This window comes from Lutjanus erythropterus, chromosome 24 (genome assembly GCF_056507025.1).
Source record: "Lutjanus erythropterus isolate fLutEry1 chromosome 24, fLutEry1.hap2, whole genome shotgun sequence".
In the NCBI taxonomy this organism is placed as follows: Eukaryota; Metazoa; Chordata; class Actinopteri; order Lutjaniformes; family Lutjanidae; genus Lutjanus; species Lutjanus erythropterus.
In genome coordinates this window covers 15359777-15382076 of record NC_139340.1, presented here as the reverse complement: position 1 = coordinate 15382076, position 22300 = coordinate 15359777, and the positions used below count along the sequence as shown (strand labels likewise).

General features: G+C 43.8%; 1 protein-coding gene across 3 annotated transcripts; it reads right to left on the bottom strand.

The window, feature by feature from the left end:
* Window positions 1–573: 573 nt before the first annotated feature.
* Window positions 574–21982, bottom strand: LOC146304834 (sodium- and chloride-dependent GABA transporter 2-like). 3 transcript variants are annotated; one of them, XM_084714134.1, is made up of 15 exons: window positions 21951–21982; window positions 10972–11213; window positions 10542–10676; window positions 8496–8636; window positions 8078–8168; window positions 7847–7979; window positions 5801–5935; window positions 4879–4982; window positions 4392–4516; window positions 3916–4028; window positions 3680–3817; window positions 3490–3592; window positions 1449–1549; window positions 951–1121; window positions 574–814 (listed from the first exon to the last, which is right to left on the bottom strand). In XM_084714134.1, exons 2-15 carry the CDS (start codon window positions 11180–11182, stop codon window positions 674–676), a joined length of 1842 nt encoding a protein of 613 aa, XP_084570260.1. In that variant the 5' UTR covers window positions 11183–11213; window positions 21951–21982; the 3' UTR covers window positions 574–673. The 3 variants fall into 3 exon arrangements, with proteins under 3 accessions (XP_084570260.1, XP_084570259.1, XP_084570258.1); XM_084714133.1 differs by lacking the exon at window positions 21951–21982 and adding an exon at window positions 13106–13248; XM_084714132.1 differs by lacking the exon at window positions 21951–21982 and adding an exon at window positions 11315–11531.
* Between the last annotated feature and the right edge of the window lie 318 nt (window positions 21983–22300).

Sequence of the window (22300 nt, the reverse complement as noted above, 5' to 3'; positions counted from 1 at the left end):
ACTCTGCTAGCAGCTGATAACGGGCGGGTCAGTCTTAAAGGTAAAGCAAAGCTGCCTCCCAATCCAGGGCCAGACCCTCTGGAGAAGTGGGCCAGACTAATCGTACACCTACCTCTTAAAAAAAAGACCTCACTCAGCATCTTTCCGCCTGTTAGGGATGGATGCTAACATTTTTAAGGCCACCTCGGACCTGAATTTGGTGCATTTTTGTTGGTCCAAATGTAAACGTATGTACAAACAATAAAAGAAAAGGCAATTTAACAGGTAACCTGTAAGAACAGGTAATCAATGCAATCTACCAACTATTAATGATAAGAAGAATTAAGAGAACCAAGAGAAATGGTATGTAAAACGCTTTTTACAAACTATAGGATATGACACGCCCACTGATGTCATCGTGGTTTGCACTTCAGGTCAAAGCAAACCTGATATTTTTTTTGGTTTCCAGCTAGGATTCAACTTTTTCAGCTCCAAGCCACTTTATTTACTGTAAAAGAACCGGTTCCATGTTAACGGAAAGCGAAACTAATGAAGAAAGTGTATAATTTTTATGATAAAGCCATGCAACTTTCGATTGGGACCTAGCAGGGTTTGCTCTGACCTCAACCCTGACCCTTTTGGCCACGCCTGATTGGCCGACCAGCATCCAATGTTCCGTCGCCACTGACCATCTTCAGGTTGTGTGATTCTGGATCACGTTTCCGATCGGCTCCTTCTCGGTGAGCAGCAGTGCAGGGCTGTAGGGGGGCGCCGAGCCGTTGTGTCGAAGGGCCAGTGGTGAGTTTTTGTCGGGGCTGCACAGACGCAGGAAACGCTGGGGGTAAAAACGGTCAGTTAGTTGATTATTATAACAAGTCTTTTATTCTGTGACTGGTTTAAAATCTTCCCTCTGCGTTCATTATCATATCATAATCATAATTCAAGGCGTGGGGTGTGTGTTCTCGTGTAACCTGTTTCAGGGTTCCCGGGGTGGTGGCCAGGGCGTAGATGGCCCAGATGGGCAGCAGGGAGACGGAGGAGAAAGTGAGGAGCCAGCCCAGTGTGGTGGCCCAGGCCGGAGCGACCAGGCCTTTACCCAGCTTGAGTGGAGACCACTGCACCAGGGAGAACAGGAAGGTGGCCTGTAGGAGACGGACAGAAAGAGGACCGGGACTGTTAGTCTTTAATTTCATTAATATTAGATGCTCGTTATTTTCTTGTTGTAATAAGGACAATCTTTTTTCCATCACATTAGCAGATTGGAGCTTCATGGCGTTTTGCCTTTGAGAAACATAAAAACAAACAGTTATTGATTGGTTTAAAATAAATATTTAGACTCATGAAAAGGCCACACACGTGATGGGATGCAGACTGACTGACGGGCACGAGGAGGAATTTGCGTGATATCCCAAACATGCGTTTGTGTGCAATCTATTTCACAGCAAGCGGAGTGAAAGCAGGTCACTCACCGTGCACACGGCCGGGGTCAAGTATTTCCAGCACAGCTTGAAGACGGGCAGGGGGCTGTAGCCGGTCATATCCCTGATGTTGGCACTGAAGCGCTCGGCTCCTGTGGGCGACAACAACAACAACAATGATGACGGCAGCCATGAGTGGTTGTGGTCTGGTTTGACATCATGGTTTGGTTTATGACTGGCTTGTTGTTTTTGGTGGCGGCAGCTGAACGTTGGTGGGAAAGCATGCTTTATTTTTTTGCCAGTATCAACCACTACAGAGGAAAGTAGTAGAAAGAGAAAAGAAAACTTTAATCTGACATTTTTGTTATTCATTTAAAATGCAGATAACAATCCTTCCTGTGCGGGTTATTTGTGAGCAGGCTTTAAGGTTTCATGGAGGTAAACTCCTCCAGGACCACATAACCAGCAAAAACTGTAAAATGTCACAGTCATAAAGACGAGGGGGGGTGAAGGTGCAGTGCAGTCCTGACCGCTGTGTTACCCAGTCCACTTAAAAACCCCTCAGCTCTCCTGCTCCACTCACCTACTGCTGGGCGAGACATAAAAGCAGACTTCTGTGGTATTCCCATTCATCCACACACTAACACACACACACACACTAACGTACACACTCCCTGCTAATCTACTCGGCTTGTTTGTTATCACCTGTGATGACACTGCTGCTCCTGAACTCTTTATCAAAGACAAACCTGCTCCTCTACACACACGCGCTGCGACTGTATTGTCCTGATGTACGTACACGGCACATTCCAGACATCTCGCTCTTAAACAAACAATGTTTTTGTTAATGCTCTCGAGCCCCCAGGTCTGGCTGGGATAGGGGCTCCCTGGGGCCGTCGGGCTGAGACTGAGAGGCGACGGGGCCCGGGGGCTGATTTAGGGCCCGGAGGAGACAGACAGGGGCCTGGCTAGGAGCCAGTCTCCTTACAACAGTGGGTAGCTGCAGCCATGTTAATATACTGTCTACTGAGTCCAAGAGGAATGCAGGAGGAGGGGAGGAAGTGGACCAGTGGACCTCTGGAGTGTGTTTATCAGATTCTAGGAACTACTTTCATTAGTGGAGGGATAAAAACACTCCAGGTTCTGGTCTGTCTTGATGTTTTCTATATGGACTGAATACAATCAACCTGAGATTTATTTATAGGCTTTTCCTAATTTAGCAGAAAGTGGACTGTCGGACTAATGAGCTCCAACAGAACTTATTTACAGTAAATTCACACATGGAGCGGGATGGAGGGATATTTTCTACATATAAAAAGACAACAAAGACAAAAGAGAACATGTGAGGCTGCAGAAAAAGGAGAGGGGAGAGGAGAGTAAAAAAAAGACAGGAAAGGAAAAGAGAGGAAAGGAGAAGAGACAATGGGAAGGGACAGGAAATGAAAAGAAAGTAAAGGAAAAGAGGAAAGAAGAACAGAAGATGGGAAAGGAAAGGAAAGTGTAGAAGAGATGGAAAGAAAACGGGAGGAAGAGGGGAGAAGGAAATGAGAGGAAAGAAAAGAAAAAAATGGCTTAATGAGAGGAGAGGCAATGAGTGAAGAGGAGAGGAAAGGAAGTGGTAAGAAGGTAAAGGAGAGAAGAGAAAAGAGGAGCAAAGGCAGGGGAGAGGTGAGGAATGGAGAGAGGGAAAAGAAAAGGGAAAAAGGCAAAGTAAGGGAAAGAAGAGGGGATGACAGGAAAGGAGAGGAGAGGAGAGGAGAGGAGAGGAGAGGAGAGGAGAGGAGAGGAGAGGAGAGGAGAGGAGAGGAGAGGAGAAGAGGAAAGCAAAGAAAATGAAAAAGGAAATGAGAGGAGAGGAGAGAAGGAAAGAAAAGGGGGAGAGGTGGGAAGGCATGGTAAGGTAAGATGAGAGGAAATGAGAGGAGTGAAGGGGGCAAAGAAAATGATGGAAAGAAGGGATGACAGGTGAGGGGAGAGTAGAAGATAGAAGGAAAGGAGATGAGAAGAGGACGTGAAAGGCAAGGGAAAGAGAGAAGAGTGAGTGTAAAAGACAACAGAAAAGAAAAACAGGAAAGAGGAGTGTTATTTGTACCGTAAATCCAGCCGATGGCCACAGACTGACAGACGGAGAGAAGCAGCAGACTGGCTCCACTGCAGGAGAAGTGGTCGTAGATCTGGAACACATACAGACCACCCTGCACACAAAAGACAGAACGGGACGTTATTTCATATCATAAAAACCCAAACCGGGTGAAGGATCACGCACACATCCCTCCACTCACCGGCGTGACCATGACCAGCCCAACCAGGAAGCAGACGACGCAGACAAACAGCAGCAGCAGCTCTCGGCGGTGGCCCCGTCTGATCAGATGGGGGTACAGGTCAGTCACCGACGTCATCAGAGCCTCCAGACTCACGAACTGGACGACAGAGAGGGGGAGGAGACGGGGTCAGCGAGGGTCCCGTCAGGTTTACACGATCCTACAAAAGTCATTCGTCAGTGTCTGAGTGTCTCTACCTGTGTGTCCAGCCCCAGCATGATGATCATGAGGAAGAAGCAGACGGACCAGAGCTGCGGCACCGGCATCATGGCTACAGCTCTCGGGTAGGCGATGAAGGCCAGGCCAGGACCTGAGAGGACACAGAAAAGTATTTTCAGTGAAGTTTTAGCATTTTTACTCAAATAAAGCCTGCGAATTCTTCTTCCACCTGTGAGAAACTCTGCTGTCTTATTACCTGCTGCAGGATATGCTTTCTTGTAGATGAACTTCCTCTGACATGTGATTATTTTGTGATTACACTTTGCTGCATCACTACTTTTAAAAGTAATGAACCTTATCAAGAACGCCAGAGCTAGCAAAAACCTTTATCTAAATCTACTCTGACATGTCATAATTCCTACAACTAAGCCCTGCAGTTTTTAATCTCACCTCGACATTAAATTTAAAGGTCAGCATGAAAATTCATGATCTTAAAAGTTGCTGCGCGCCTCACCTGACTGCGCCACGGTGGAGATGTCCACGCCCTGCTCCTCAGCCATGAAGCCCAGCACAGAGAAGATGGCGAAACCTGCCAGGAAACTGGTGCTGCTGTTCAGGAGGCACAGGAGGAAGGAGTCCCTGGGAGGCAACGCGCATAAAATGCAATTAATTTAGCATTACAGCGAGGAAGGAGACATGCCTAAAAGAAGCCAGTGAGGTCCTGTATTGTGTGGAGCTCTGGTCTGTTACTGTAAACACATGCTAAGAGTGAAACGCTTGGCTCTTTCTGCGTGTGTGTGGGAGTCCTAAAGTGTGGGAAACATGGCAGTGAGGGCTTTTCTTCGAGGTGTGGCTGCATCTGAGTGTTTTCTCTGTCCATTCCAGCCATTCCTGGTGGAAGCCGTCTGACCAGCGGGAGCTCACGTCGTACTTTTCAGTGACTACGGTTTGTCTGAAGTGTGAGGAGGCTACAACGGCGTGTGTGTGTGTGTGTGACTCACTTGTAGCAGTCATTGTTGTATTTGTTGTAACTGCCGAGTGCCGTGAGACTCCCCAAACAGATTCCATAAGAGAAAAATATCTGGGTACCCGCGTCCATCCATACCTACGGAGAGACGGGAAAAAGACAGAACGAAGGGACAAAATAAGACGGAAAAATGTTACTGAATGTTAACACATTTATTCTGGACCAAAAGTAGAGCTAATGTCAGTAAGATCTTACACTGAAAGACTCCCTGAGCATTAAAGTCTTTCACTGTGGGTCCTGCAAGTGACACCAACATCATCTCTACTGTCATACCATAAATTTGTTTGTGATGTTGACGAACTTTTCACCTCATGGTTGCGATTGTTGCTAAAACGAAAGCCTGTGTGCAGCATTATTGAGTTCCGGTTCTGACGGCATGATTTAAATATCACTAATGCAACAAATACTAAATATTTATTCATTTCTGGGTGTGTGTTTTGCTGTCTGCTATCTCTGTTTTTATATGTTGAAAAGTGTTTGCCAGCAACCGTCGACTTCTGTCCCAGTGTGTTAAGCAACAAAGTGTTTGTATCTATGATGCTGGAGGCGACAGACAAACAAAAGAGGGTGCTATCCCACAATGCACTTGCATCTCATTCAGAGTACTAGATGAATGTCTCTAATTAACTCCCATAAATGAGTAAAAGTTTGTTTCAGGAGGATAAACTCTCGCTGTTGCTGCATGGGGCAAATCTGCAGAAACACAGGACAGAAAGTCTACAGTTTTTGTGTGGACGACATGAAGAGTCCTGCCTGCTGCACTGTAGATCTGACAGGATACCTCCTCACCTGACAGGTCGGCTTCATGCCTGCAGGAGCTGCTCTACCACCTGAAAGAATTTTTTTTTTTTTAATGCAGCACAGTCTAAATACATCCAAAGCGCGTGTTTTTGTACCTGTGGGTCTGCCAGGCGGGTGACGTTGGGTTTGAGGTAGTAGATGATGCCCTGGGTCGCTCCCGGCAGGGTGGCACCGCGCACCAGCAGCACAAACAGCATGACATATGGGAAGGTGGCTGTCAGGTACACCACCTAGAATGTACACACAGCGGCGCGGGGGGATGTGGTCAGGACGGCGCAGAGGCAGAGAAAACAGGAGGGACACGTCCGTGATGTCCTCAAACAGAGCTGAGACGTATTAAAAGAGGGAACCCTGGAAAGTTGGAGTCTTAAGAGCTGTTGACGGATGGCGGCAGTGACACAACAAACAAGACCAGCAAAATAACTGCAGGGCCCAGTCCCTTATTTCATTTACTCGCCAAATGAAAAAAGAGGATTTATGTTCTGTCTCTAACTTTGCCACCAGGGTTTTGTTGTTTCAAAAAAGTTTGTGTTATACAAGTTTATGCCACTGAATGTAGGCTGGTTTGTAGAAAATGGTAAAAACTCCAAAATGTAATGATTCCATCAAATAAAAGGAGGACCATGGCTTTATATGCACATCCTCTTCACTAAACTAAAATGTAGATTCAAAGAGAGAAACTAAACGATACTAAAAACTTTTAAAGTATTTTTCCACAGCTGGAACTTTTCCAGGAACAAGGAGTACACTTTTCTACTAGAAGCGCGAGGAACTACTTTTCAAGGAGTTAAAAGGTTCCTTTATCCCGCTGTTGTCTGCATTTCCAGTGTGGATCTTAAGAACTAAGAACCATTTAGAAAAAAGAAGAAACATTTAAAGCAAACGCGGGAACTTTTCCAGGAATCCGACCTTGAGCTCTCTGTTCTCAGAGGACTCACCAAAAGAAAAAAGATTCCTCTAGAGCAGGGATTTATTTTTAAAAGTTACACTGAGGTCAACCACATGAACCCCATTTCATTTTGTTTGCATTTTGCCAAATTAGCACCGTAATAAATTTACAGAACTAGCTATTAGCAGGTCTTGTTTGCAATGCACAGACATTGTTTGTTGTCGTACGGACAATGTTTGGATGCACAGACATCTATCACTCGATTACTTTGAGATTAATGAAAACATGATGATTATCAGAGAAGTTCTGAAATAGAGGAGCATCTTTTTTCTGTGATGTCTAAATGGATTTATACATCAAAGATAATAATATCCTGAGAAAATGTAAGTCACGCTGACGCTGAATATAAAAATATGTGTGTCATAACTGCGTGTTCAGATTTGACCTAGTTATGACTCTCGGAGGAAGCCTTTATGACCTTAATGAACTGTGGTTTACGGCCGCTGCTGCTGCCACAAACTGCTGATCACGATGATAAGCCGGCCAAACAACCATAACTGTCTGTACTGTGCTGCTGTTGCTGCAACACTGACCTGCACCTGTTCCTTTCAGCTGACTCAGGATCTGTGCCTGTTCCAGCTGCTGCTAAATGTTCCTGCCTCTCCTGCTTTACGCTGTTATGTTCATATCAAAAACAAATCTATAAACTTAAAAGGAGCAGCTCAGATCAGTCAGTGCTATATTTAGAATACTTTCAGCGCTTCACCTTGGAGTCAGGCTGCCTTTTGCAACAGGAAACGTTACATGAGCCAAACCAACCAAACTCCACTGACGAAATTAGCCATTTTACTCTGCAGAACACAGGATTTGCTGGTCAAACAAGAGAGTGATATTTGGCTTTTATAAATATTAACTCTCTTCAGTGAATCCAAACTTACCTTTAAAAAAGACAAAGTCACACAATCATGCAAACAAACTCACAAATCAAGGCAGCTGCAGTCCAGCAAATCCTATGTTCTGCAGAGTAAAATGACTGATTTTGCAAATGGAGTTTGGTTGGCTTGGAGAGGGTGATATTTGGCTTATATAACAGCAATTTCCTGCAAGACAACGCTGTCTGACGGCAAAGTAAAGTGGTGAAAATATTCTAAATATAAAGTGCACAACAAGCCATTAGACAGAAGAGAAGCTGTAAAGTCCCCAGACAGCCATCATCCTGTGGCGTGGCGATGCCGGTCTGTTCTCTGCTCACCTTTCCGGTGGACTTGACCCCCTTCCAGACACAGAAGTAGCAGACGAGCCACACGACGGCCAGACACAGAGCCAGCTTCCAGCTGACTGGACCGAGCTTGTCCAAACTACTGGAGAGATGCAGCACCTCCCGCCTGTATCACACACACACACACACACACTCACACTGCTGTTAATGCCTGATCACTACAGCAAAAAAACACTAATGAGAAACCAAAGAAGCTACACTCACTCCCAAAACTCCATGACAGGGGAGGTGGCGTTCACCAGTAGGCTGCTGCCATTGGCTGTCTGGTTGTGATGGTCAAACAGGGAACAGGTCGCTGCAGGAGAACACACACACACACACACACACACACACACACACACACACACACACACACACACACACACACAATACAACCTTAAAGTTTTGCACAGCTGCCTCATGTTGCACTGACAGTAACAATAACTGAATTTTAAACTATTTGACACCGCGGGGAACTTTGCACCATCTTTGCTTGTGAGAAACTGATGCATTCACAGCTTTTTTTGGAAAGTGTTGCAGTGTTCATCAGTTTGCTCCCTGGCAGAAGAGATATTGCATCTCAGTGGGACTCTCCTGGTTAAATATAAAGGACAAATAAAAATAAATGGCTGCGTTCACTGACCAGTGTTCCACGTGTTGTTACAGTGCGACCAGGGCAGCTCCGCCTGGAAGCTGTAGGACAGGTAGAACAGTGCCCACGCCAGGATGATGATGTAGTACACGCAGCCGTGCAGGATGATCACCTGGCTGGCATAGCCGAGACCTGCACAGACACGAGGAGACGGAACCAGGCAGACACAGGGTGTGATGATTTACACAGGCAGATCCTATCGTCAGCTGATGTACAGCACGATTACAGAAACAGATAAACATGTGGAGAACCACAGAAACACTTCAAAGCATTCACATGAGTTAAATGAAAGCATCCATTCATTGAGACACTTGACTTGCAGCCCACATCTTGAATGTATATCTTCATTAAGAGTGAATGATGGTCTTATGATGCCTCGAGTGGGTTAGAAAGCGTAGGCCGTGGACAAAAAGCTGTTTGTGGTACCCGCAAATGAAATTCAGGCCTTGATCTGATGATGGCATTTTAAATTAGCAAGCCAGGGAGGAGTTCCTCCTGAAGCATTTCTTTGTTTGCGTAAGTCTGTCTGTAAACGCCAGAGGAAGTGCTGCGTATTCTCCGCTGCAGTTTGTCCGAGTGGCGCTGAACACATGGCCTTCACACGACTGGCTGTCAACGAAATGCCGGTGACCCCGTGAGCATGTGCAAAAGTGCATGTGTGTGTGTGCATCTGCAGGCCATATGGACCACATGTAGGCACACTCATAAAAATTTGTCACAGAGCTAAAAAACAAAAAAACAAAAAAGAAAGCACAATGAGTTTCCCAGGTGGTCCGACCAGCTAGCATGCGACTGAACTTAGCTGCACCTGCAGCCTGCTTTAAAAAAAGCTTTAAGTTTGACAAAAATGAGTTTAACTGGAATATTTTGTCTCCTATAGCCTCTACCGCACCCTGAAGACTCTGAAAATATTCCTGGAATGTTCTGGAAGAGGGTCCGTATGTCAACAACAAATCTCGTGGTTGGTTGTACGCCTCCATCAACCAGACCAGTCAAGTCCTAGTTTACATCCATGTCGGACTCATGCAATGTATAATAAAGACTTTGTAGGAATTTAATACAAGGTATTAAGTGTATTTTTTTGTCAATTTCCTGCAAGAGAAAAAAACCAAAACAAAACACAAATTTAAAAGGCAAGAAAAAAAGGATTTAAATATTCTCAGACATTATAAAGTCATGGGCCAAGAAGACAACTCTCTGTCGCACAGGTCGACTTAAAGACACTCCTGCCATCTAAACATTAAACTGTCTGAACCAGCTTCAGCTGGAGGGTTCGGATCATCTGTGCACAGCTTAAATAACTCCTCAGGGTGTTAAAAAAAAAACATCATGTTAATCACGACAGGTTCTTCTTACCTGAGGCTTAACTGTGATGTTTTGTTTGGATATGAAAACAAGCAATACGGCTTCTCAGGGAAGCAGCGTGTCGCACTTCTTAAGTGTTTTGATACAGAAGCTGAGATTCAATGTGACCCGCGCACGCCTGCAGCTGGCGGGGCACGCCAAACCCTCTGTTGTTAAGGTGTGTTTTGTTTTTATGCTGACAGAGGAATGCTTTGAATGCTCGCACCAGTACGGAGGCAGATTGAGAGGAAGTAGATTAAGAAAGTGAAAGTGAAATTAAAAGACGATGTTTGCCAAATTCTTTTCACGTCTCACTGTTTCTCGCAGGCCATCTACTGTAGCAGCAAATCAGGGCTGCATTCTCCGGCTAAACATCCATGGCCGCCTTGCAAGAGCAGCAGGACGAGGTACCATGTACTGAACAACTACTGAGACATAAAAATAACAAATATCTGTGTGTGCAAATCTCTGTCTTTACTCTTGCTGGTTGCTCATCCTGCACTCTGAAGCATCCACATAAATCTATCCAATTAAATCCAGTAGGTCTGGAGTGAGCAGCTGACATCGTGTAGAATTTAATGAAAAAAAAAATAGAAAAGAATAGTTGCATTGCACCTTTATACGATGCAACACAACAGCAGCTTTAACGGCAGCCTAAAATAGCCCACCGATGACATAATTAGATAAGCATACCTCCGAATAGGGGGCAGATAGCCCTCCAGGCGCTGACCCCTCCCAGGCTGGTGTACTGTCCCAGCGAGGTCTCCAGGAGGAACAGGGGGACGCCGCACAGCACCAGGAACAGCAGGTAAGGTACGAAGAACACACCTGGATACACAAACACGAGTCATTGATCACATTCAGCCCGATATCTCACCCTAAAATAACTTTTACCCCAGTTTTTATTGCAATCTGAACTGTCACAATCCTAAATTACTCTTTACAAAATTATAAATCGTAACTAATTTTGATATTTTAACCCTAAATTCAGTTCAAGTCACCAAACACACACACGTCTCTACTCTAACAAACACCTTGCACATGTCAATCTCTGAGAAAAAGAAGGAAGAAACAAATATTTCATACGTTTTAGCTGAAATAAAACGCAGCCCACAAGCTTTACCTCCTCCGTTCTTGTAGCAGAGGTAGGGGAACCTCCAGACGTTGCCCAGGCCGATGATCTGCCCCGCCACAGCGAGCAGGAACTCGGCCTTGCTGGCCCACTGGCCCCTGGCGTGCAGGCCGTGGTCTTTGGCGGCCTCCTTCCCGTTGGCGAGGCTCCCGTCTCGCAACAGCAACGCGCCTCCTTGCTCCGGAGGCGTTTTGTCGGCCATCACCGGTTCGGGCAGAGACACACATACACCCCTGGAGAGAAAAAAATACAACAACAAAAAACAGATACGATCCCTTAAACAAACTCAAAGACAAAGACAAGGAAGAAAGACCAGAAAGCGAGGTTCACTCACATCCTCACAGTCAGCGTTGTGTAACAAGAACTGGACTTTTCTGACAGTTGGTTTGGACGCCTCGCTTATCTGTTATGTGTGTCTCAAGGACTGGTGTGCGAGGGTGTGTGTCCTTTATCTGTGCTCTGCAGGACACTGAGGGTCTTAATGTGTTGACTGAGGCTCGTATATCTGGACAGGGACTGTTTCTCTCACAGCGCCGCTTCATTAAAAAATGTTTTATCATTCTTTAAAACTTTATGTTTCTACATATCAGAGGTGCAGAAGGACACACATTCCTTTCTCAAGTACAGATATTTGTGTAAAAAAAAGACGAGAAGTAAATGAAAAAGTGCTGATTCAACTTCTTTAGTCAAGTAAATGTGAAAAGTATCAAATCTTGTCCTCTGAAGGACATTTTTACCACTTTCTCAAGGCTTCATTTGTCTGTTTTGTCTCGTCTTTTTGATCTTGTTACGTCATTTTTATATTGTTACATCTTCTACATTTCTTTCATCCTATTAAGTTTTTAACATCATTATTGTCTTGTTGACTCTTTTTTTTTATCCCATTACCTTGTTTTGGTCTCATTAGATCACTTGCATCATGTTTATCTTGTTATGTCTTTGTTGTTACATTGTTTTTATTATACAGATTCTGCACAGATTTTGTCATATTGCATAATTTTTGTCTCGTTACACCTTCTACATGTCTTTTACGTCATTTGCATCTCGTGATGTGGGGGAACGGGTTGTGCAATGATGCAAAATAAAAACTAACCAATAATTTCCCACGAATACATTAAACTACCCTGTTTTGAAAATGCATGGAGACACAGTACATATATTGTGATAAAAAAGGGTGCAAAAGTAAAATATGCATTTTATATAGAGACCAGATGAACTGACCTTTGTCACAGGAGCCATACTGACTGAAATATCAGGTAAATACTAATCAAGGTCCAGTTCCAGTCAGCTCACCTGCACAACAGCAGCAGCCTGACTCCATCTGACCTGCCTGGACCTGAACCTTCATTAGTATCACTGATAACACCTGTTTATGCTACTATTTCATGTCAAAGTGGCTGCTGCAAAAAAGGTCTATATATGTATATGATTACATAACCACAATATTGTTATTTTATGATAACTTCTCCAAATGTCCACTATGTTGTGTATTGCAGTCCAACTCACTGGACAGGTGATCATTTTGAATGATGTTATTTCATATGGTATGTGGGTGATTCTTATGTGGTTTTCATAACCAAACAGACATGTTGGCTTCCTGTGATGCACAGACTATTATTCCTATTCTTTCAGCTCAGTTAATTTTAATTAAGATCACTTGGGGGATTGCTGCACCTGCTAACAGGGTTTTCTTTTTAATTTTACAGATGAATTTCTGCAGAACTTCTTTACTCGCTGGAAGCACGACATGACCTCAAGGAAGCTACCAGTTCCTTTTCCTCCACGTTTCCCCCTATTGTCCCATGTGACGCAGGAGGACACTGACATAATGGGCACCTCGTTTAAACCATGTAACGTTTTTTTTTTCATTATAGCCCGTAACAAATAAAAAAACATACGTACTCTAAAGGGAAAAGACATTTTTAGCAGCACATGGAGTCATTTGGACGTTCCGCTATCTCTGAATTGTCGGCTACACGTAACACCTCCATGAGAGCGGTACGCTCCTTCTGAGGAATTAACATTTTGACGTTAATAAAAACCGTTAACCTGTTATATTAACCTTCGCCGGGTTTCTGTCCCCTTAAAGGATAAATCGCAAGGAATGCGACATTTCTTTGCCTACCTCCGCGTTTCCTGAAGGTCTCTACACCGCGACCACCACCCCCGTGTCCGGGTGGTCGAATGGTTTGTTCCAGTAGCAGGAGCGAGGCGGTGGGGGGCGGGTTCCGTTATTACAGCGTGCAGAGGTACTATGTTTGGATGCAGCCTGGAAGCAATTAGCAGGTTACAAAATAAACATGTGACCTTTTATAAAACTAAATTATTATTATTTTTTAATATACATAATCTCTGATATTTGCACTAAACTACAGACTTTACATGTCCACTAATGATATAAAAATAAAAGTGTTATTTATGCTATTATAAAAAGCTGTGGCATGATGTTCAATATTTAGCAGGAAAGAAGTCACTGTAACCTAATTATGCTGTCTCATAATGTGATCACACCTCCCCCTGACCTGCAAGAGGACAGAATATTAAAAGGACAGTTTATCTCCAAAAGAAAAAATACATATTTTCCCAACTGGCTTGTAGTGCTATTTATCCACTTATATATTTTTTTGGTGTGTGTTGCAGAGTTTTGGAGTATTTTATTACTTGTTTGTTGTTATTTTTTTGCAGGTGTCTTAAACTTTTGCAGGTAAATACTGGGTTATGACAGGATACTCAGTAGTATGGTCAATTTAATAACAAAACCCATCCCAATACATGTTTTAAACGGGTTAAAAGGTCTTAAAGGTAAGAGAAACACCAACCTTCCGTTCCCTATGTTGGGCCGTGGCGTCTTAACCATTTAGGCCACCTCAAGCACATTTAATGGGCTGCGTCATTGCTTGTGCTCAATCAGCTGAGCATTTATAGCCACAGTAAAAAAAAAAAAAGTCCAGGCTCTAGCTAACGCTCTGCACCAAGGACTTCATTCAGAAAACTGCATTCCACTGTATGGGCATATTAGGTTATATTACCAAGTGTGTAAATCACATGTACAAGTGGAGACCATTACGCTCTGACCTATATGCATACCTGTGTTTCAGCCAGGAGGATCATGTGATAGACTGGCTGTATTCTAAAATAAATTATCCTTCTTAAACTTTATAGCAGCCCTAGATCTCCTAGAACTTAACCGAACTGGCACTCTCTGCTCTTGGACTCAGTTTGATACGGCATGTTCAGTACACCAGGATGTTGTGTCTCCTGGTTATTCTACATTTCAGCTTCTTACTAATTATAACCGAGGGAGAGGGAGAACTGCTGCCAGTGACATTCCTCTCAGAGAAGAGTTTTCTTCAGATGTGGATTATGCAGAATATACAAATAAAAAAAAAAAAACAAGGCTTTAAAAAAAAAACCAAGCACAGATCATCTTGTTCTAGTTGTACTGTTTTAATTGTATCCCTTCATGGCTCACAAGCTTTACGCTGATAAAGGTTAATGATTAAATAGGATTCAGGTGTCATAGAGTGCAATCACCTCACATTAGCAAAGCCAAAGAGGACACAAAAGCATGTTTACATGCTCAAACGCTGCACCCACAGACACACACAGACACACACACAGACACACAAAAAAAGTACTTGCGACTCGACTTCACTTGAACTTGAGCCCTTTGACAAACGCTGACATGATAAAATATTTTTAAAAAGTTAAAATTACAGCAAATTCTGACAAAAGTAATAAAATCACAAAATCTGCAATGATAGCTGAACATTCTTCATGCTAGAGAGATTCTGCAAGTAAATCCCTACATTCATTTACAATACAGTTACAATTTACCTTACTCTCCCTCATTAGTGCACAAAATGCCGCCCCAGAACAATCTAAAAGTCAAGGGTCAAGAGTCAGGAAGTGGTAAAAAGTCTTGCAATCATATACAATGCGCAAATTCCTCAACCACACGTGTGCACTCCTGCATATCCTCTCTGTGAGTGCAGACTCTGCTTTGCTTCCCAGGGGCCAAATAAACTCCCTTCAATACAGTCGCCATTGTTCTGTCCTGACAAACCTGCAGCCCCTGTAAATGTGGTGCCACGGCGTGTAACTCAGACCAGCCGTGGCCGTGCACAATTTCTGCATGCTTTATGGCTGCTTTTATTGGTGTCTGGCATTCGGGACAGGGGCAGTGGGTCAATGATATACAGTGGTATGCGTCGTGAAACTCTTCCAGCCCGCGACTATCCTGTTATATAAGGTTATAACTGCAGCGTGTTAAAGGGATCAGCTTTGATTATGATATCTGCTCTGTGTTCTTTTTATGAACACTCCTCATTTTGTGCAAACACCCGCAAACCACAGCACGTAGTCAAACGCTTCCTCGTGTTACAAACGTGCAGCAACCAAATGCAAATGTAATTCTGTAGGCAAAGTTTTACGCCAAAACACACCATATAAGCCACACATTTCTGAGCCAAAATCAACTTAAAGGTGATATTTAAAGCGAGCTGACCTCGCCTTCTGTTTGACTGCATCGTTTTAAAGGAAATGTTGGTACTGAGGTTCTTAAATTACCTCCTGAAGACCAGTGTGTGCAACCAATGTCTGCAAGTTTTGGGATTGGTCAAAGACATCGTCCGACAACCATGGTGTCCAACAGGGATGACAAAAACAGACACTAGGGAGTTTATTGCTTCAATTGACAGCATTTACCATCAACACTGAGTGGACATCCACATGAAAAGTGCAGAACCTTCCCTTCAGCATCACCTGCTTTTTCCGTGGCGTGACCGCCTTATTGAAGCCAAGTCGGTACGAGCTGTAAGCCTTTCATTCACGAGATTAATAAAACACCAATGCAGATGCAGTTTGACAGCTTAACAAAGGATTTAACGACTGAATTGTGTTACTAGACAAATTATCTTTTTGACCCCCTTGCGGGAGGTCAGAGGTCCGCGTCGGTACGGTACAGTTACCCCCGCAGCTGACTCAGAAACACCTTAACAGCGTGAATGTTTGACAACACGAGGCCATCCATTTGATTAAAGTCTGCCAACAATCAGACCAGAATGTAATTCAATCTTTGGAGGATGATTCAAATTTTTTGTGCAGACAGACCAGACACAAAAATTAGGTCAAACTGAAATTAAAGCGGTCTAGTTCAACTCCTCTGAAAGAAGTCCTGATGTGGTCAACATCAGACCTCTAACTCCTCGCCTCCTTCGACTCGACTTCCTGTGTCCCAGATAGGTAAACATTCCTGTGGCTTAACCCCTTTCCTCCTCAACCTGCGTGAAAAGCATACCCTGTAAAAGAGGAGTCGTTTAAACGTAACCTCTGGCCTTATGTCCACACTGTACAGGGCTCCCTTGAGGCTTGTGGTAGGCCAGATATTTGGTGCTGATAATCTTTCCTGGAGATTTTATGGGAATGTCTTGAGGGGCAATTCCCTACATGAGTCTCTTAACCACAGCGGGATGTCCCATGATGTGTTAGTGCTGCTTTCAGAGATTTAAAGTGATTTATATAAATCTCAGTCTACACTAGTATGTTATTTTTGTGTTATAATTCTTTGCAGATGATTTGTAACTCCCTAATCCCTACTGTCCAGTTATTAAACACCACACTTAATATGTGCTGTTCTGTGGTCAAAATGTTTGCTCTGCGAAGTCGGTCAGTCAACAGCAGCGGATAAATGATTCAACAAATAGGTGTAACCTGAGCCGTCTTTACGTTTCTAACCACCGGTCAACAATCTGACATGAGATAAATGGAGCAATGGTCATTTTACATTCTCACAGAGGTATTTGCTCTCTATGCTGCTCAGAGGAACCAATATATGACTGCAGCCTTCCTACAGTCAGTCTGATTTCCTCAGCATGGGAATCAGATTCTATCAGATTCTCAAAAATCTGACTTCCTGGTGAACGCCAACAGACCCAGCTTGGGAATCTGATCAACATCTTTGCTAATTCAGTTTACTAGCAAGACACATATGATCCGATGTGGAGACCCCACCCCCCCAATGGGGAGCAGCCAAAAACAGAAGTGTGCCAACTCTTTGCAAGAAAGCAAATAATTTCTCATATTTTCGCAACATCACTCATGCAAACTGGAATGAAACCTTCAGAACAGAGCATCATATCATGCTTTAACAAACTCCTGCAACCATAACAAACCAAATTCACCAGGAGAAGAAAAAAACAAACAGCACATAATATTCATCATGTGTCTGTTTTCTCAAGAACAAAACTTCAGTTGCCGCTCAGGAAACCTACAAACAGAGCTTGTATTGTGTGCACGTGCCAAATAAGTTTGATTTTTTTGTGAGGACAGCATTAAATATAGTTGTCTCTGCTTGATACTTGCTTCTAGGCAACAATGCACAAGTTATTATGATCACTTTATAGTTACACATATTATTTGGCAGCACAAGACGGATAAAATCATGCCAAAGAATGATACAGTACCAAGGATATTTTGAGAATAAGATTCTCAAGAGGCATGTCCTTATGCTGAACTTACCTCTGGTTACGTGGACGTGGAGCCTCACTAAGCCTTCGCTGTAGCCCCTTAATGAGACATGTTAATTAAGACCGTTCGTCCAGATCATCTTACAGAAAAGCGAGTACAACCCCGCCTCTCGCCCTCGTCCATCCCGCCTCTTTGCGTGATGCTCCCAGACAAACCTGGGCAAGTTAAACAAACCCAGATTCCTGTTGCTCACTGATCCTGAAGACAGGAGCTACATTTTGTAGGGTTGTCCACTTTGGATGAACCCATAAGCAACACGGACAGTGGCCTTTCTGTGTGAAACAAACAATGCTAACACTGTTTAAAAACATTTTTTCACAGTGTAGAAGATACCAGTATAATATAACTTGTATTAAGGGGTGCTGCATACACTGGTTTTGGATGGGTTAGATTGATTTTGCTATATATATAAAAAAAAAAGGCTGAAAGTGGACATCAAGCGTCCAGCTAGTAAGTCAGCTGTACTGTGGGTGAGGCACCCAGACCTTCACACCCTGGGATGAGGTTGCCCGAGGGAGGAATGCAGCGCAGGATTAACTCAAAACATCAAATAATAAACCGCCCCCCCTCTCCCTCCTCCGCCACCACTGACACCAAATAGAAAGAGTCCCATTTTTCATTCAAGACATGAAGGAAACTCCGCGGGGGTCTGACTTTGACGGCAACTTGATGAATTAACTGGATGGGAGCCGCCAAGTCCACAAAAATAATAATTTGATTAATTTTCAGTGACTGGTACCCCACATATCTCCATTGTTGTGCAGATGACAACGTTGTGGGGTACCTGCAAGGTAATTATATCATTACAGGCCATCGCTTCCATTATAACCTGATTTGATTATTTCATTACTGCGCTCTTTGCTGACTTGGCAGCTCTCGCTGGCAAAGGTTTCGCATTCCACTGACAGTCGTTACATACGCTTGGATGCCAAGAGACTTAATAGAGGTTAAGCACCGCGGTCAAGGGGCTCTGAGGGCCACACTGCTCCACTGGGGATTGGTGGAGGGGCCCCTTGAGTCTCTGACCGGCGAGGTTGCAGGAAAACACGGCCGAGAAATGAAGCGTGTCGCGTGAAAAGTGTCCAGACGGGAACATTTGGAAATAAGCACCACGCTGCGTTGGTATAGTAAAAGAATGTCAATGCACTTGAAGAGAGATGATTAAAATTACGGCTGTAGATATCATACGAGGCATCAAGGTCACGTCCTACGTCCTGTATAAAGAATGTGAGCGTTTTAACGACCTGAGGAGGAGTTTACGTTCTACAGTTACATACAAATTACACATGGTGGAGTATGACGTTTTTAATGCCCGATTCTGACATTTACTAGCATCAAAATTCTTTAAATTTGACTGTTTTAGGCCAAAAACATAAATTAAAATAAAGAGATTTTTCATTTCTGTTTTTATTGCACTTCATCCATCACTATAAGGAACAGAAACCACACTGTAGTCAATCCAAAGAACATAAGCAAGTAGCCTAAATCACCTAAACAGTCAGCTAGCATTTAGCCCGTTAGGTCACTTAAAACAGTGGTTCTCAACCTGGAGGTCGGGATCCTCTAGGGGCTTGCGAGATCATTTCCAAGGGTTGCAAGACGCACTTATATGCTCCAAGATGCACATGATAAAAAGTGACATTTGTGACTCTACAGTAAATCTGTAAATGAAGTTTTACTGACATGTTTACAGGCTCTTTTGGTTTTGTCCTGGGCGTGGTTGGACTGAAGGTCTCTGGACTCTGATTTCTAACATCCTGTCAACATCACAGATGCAGCTGATTGTTGGCGATGAATGTTTTTGGCGATTTGATCGTCTGTTAATCTGCTCAGATACCGCTAAAACACTAGTTAAGATATGATCATTATGTGGATAAAGCGTTTGATTTTTGCTGACGCATGATTGAGTCGACGCCAGGACGCCGAATCACTGCACACTGATGAAAGATAGCTGCAGTAGATGGCATCTTAGACACACATGTTTTCAATGAAGTGACCACAGAACCATAAAATCTCTGATACAGAGATCTACACCCAGCCTCCAGCAGCTGTATTAGTCAATTTGTATACAGCTATGGTTCATGAACACACCGCAGCATCAATTCTTCCTTGTCCCATTGACATACAGAGGAATAACGAGAATTTTGGCGAATGTTCAAGTGTTGTCAGGGGGGGAAACTGGGCCCGTATCGCCGGTTACAGTTATTCTGTTCAATTCTTCTGCCAGCAACCCATCAAAAGGGGCAGATTGCTCAACACAGGCCAACATCCCGCCGCACGGTGATGACAGAAATCTGCACATGCCAAATCCGAGGAGCTGCCTCAGCACTGCGGTCGGATCACACGAAAGGTTTGGAAACATCCGTGGTCAAACTTTGGCAGTCGATACAAAGTCCGTGCAGCTAAAATAGGGACCACAAATAAAACACACATGCTGCAACACAAATGATATCATGCTATAGTAGCACGGAGAGGTGAAACATAGGTGAATAAATGACTTGCACATGTAGTTATGGATCAGTGATCTTGTCGTTGGCAAAACTCCACAACAACAATGGTTTGTAGCTGCGTGCAGCAGGGTTGTTCACAGACTTTTTGAGGGGCTAAACATGCCACTAAAGGCTCATTTATGCCACATTTACACACAAACATAGATCCGTCCATTTCAAACAGTGTAACCGTCACTGCCTAAACGCTTCCATGCTTCCTTCTGAGTCAAAAGTTATCAAAAGAAGGAGAAGAACCAGAGTTTCTGATGATAATGTGATGCTGGCGAAGGCTGCAAACATGTCCTTCTTGAGAAAGGTGGTGGTGGCTTTGTCCCACCTCTGTCTCAACCTCGCGGCAGTCTGTCGGTTAGTTTTCATAATATATTTCATGCAAAAACAGTAGGTTTGCATATCAATACTATAAATGACCACAAAGGACTCTCCCAGGTCCAGAATATGCAGCGGTTCAGCGGGAGTGAGTCTGAGATGCCCAATGTGCAATTCTACCTGCAGGTGAATTTGCATAAGCTCAATACAAGTCTGTTTTACCAAGCAGAGGTGATATGAAGTTGGACTTCCTGGATCGGCAGGTTACAACCCAGTGATACTTACTGTTGTAAGAATAAAAGGTTAGGCTGGACTCTCATCACAATACAACTAAAGTTTTCAGTAGAAGTTGGAAGTGGAAGAAGTCTTCCACACTGTTATCCTGAAAACAGACACCCATTGCTCCAAAAATACACACTCTCCCTTCATTTGCTAGGAAGGTTATGCAATAACAATGAGTTGACATGTTGACATGCTATAAAATCACCACTGTCTTTGACCTGTTTTCAATTACAGTCCATGAGCAACAACAGTGAGCTATTCTGTGGTGTAAAACTGTGTTGGATTTATTGACGTAAGTGTTTACAATGCAAAAACAGCCCTAACAGAAAGACGCCAAATATTCTCAAATTGTCCTCTTCTAAATCGAGCCAGTTAAAAAACATAATGTGCCTGAAAACTAGAGAAAAGCCAAATATTTCACTTATTTAAGAAATGCTTAAGAGAGCGAGAGAGCTAAACACTGACTCACTTGGTGCCATGTCGCTCCGATAAGCGAGCTCTGCTTTCTGTCGTGCATTTTTCAGAAGGGTTGAGTTTAACTCTAAGGTGTTAATGAGCTGTGCAGTGTTTGCTGAGCGTTTGTGTTTTGCCTCACGTACGTCATGTAGACCCGACAATGTGACGCAGCAGTTCTGTTGTGCATCGAGGCCGACGCGCTCAAACTTGTTTACAACAAAGAAATACAGATTGATTGATAGGATGTTATGCAAACCACTGCTGCAGCTTAACTGTAACTTTTCCTAATTTTCTTTTTGATCAAAGTCATGTTATCCATGAGCTCTACATGCACTCTCTGATTACACTCTAGATTAATATTTACATTATTAACCCAGCGCCTGGAGCACGTGGTCAAGGATTCAAGCTTGGGAAAACAGAGTCAGGTGATAACAGCTCATAAATAACACTAACCAAGGCCCCGTACTGATGGGGGGTCTTGGATAAGCACAGTGTTCTTCTCCATGTTTTCACTTTCTCCACGCCTGTGTGCCACATCACTGTCGTTGATAATTTGACTCCGGACAAACTGACATTTTGCTGCGTCATGCAGGTGTGGGCTCGTGGCAGGAGAGCACACAGACGCTGGGAGTGCAAACCAAACATTTAAAGATTATTATCCTATGTGACACAGGTAGGTGATGTATGTGATGTGTGAAGAAAGCACAAGGCGAAGCTACATCCCTCATGATACAAGACACTGGTTCTGATTTAGTGACAACTTTTCTGTGTCCTGATTTGGAGCAAAAAATCTATCACTTGATAAACAAGTTTTGCACTTAATACAGACATGCTTACACACACACACACACACACACCTGCAAATCAATTTAAATATCTTGCACTTACCAGTAGAAATGTGACAAAGTCCTCTCTGCAGTCCTCTCTGCAGTCCTCTCAGGTGCTGGATCATATGAATCTGTCGGCGCAGACACACACAGGGTCAGGTGGGCGGAGCAGATAAGCCTCAAACACTCAGGTGTGGTCAACAGTTCTTGATGGGGCAGAGGGGACTGTTACGAGTGACGGTTATGAGATAAAGACAGAATAAACCTGGCTTACTCACCGGTGGGGGCACGCAGGCTCCCAGCGCCACTTCCTGTCCTGAAGGGGGGGTGAGCTGGAACAGAGTGGATACCGAGGACGTCACAGGTGTGTTGAGGAGGAGGAGGAGCTGGCAGGGCCTGGACGCAGCCAAT

What these genes read in the sequence shown, in the direction of transcription:
- LOC146304834 (XM_084714132.1), bottom strand. An exon ending in TAACAACACGTGGAACACTG is followed by an intron (nt 8,169 to 8,495) that starts GTCAGTGAACGC and finishes GTTCTCCTGCAG; the next exon opens with CGACCTGTTCCCTGTTTGAC. An exon ending in GGCCATCGGCTGGATTTACG is followed by an intron (nt 1,550 to 3,489) that starts GTACAAATAACA and finishes TGTCGCCCACAG; the next exon opens with GAGCCGAGCGCTTCAGTGCC.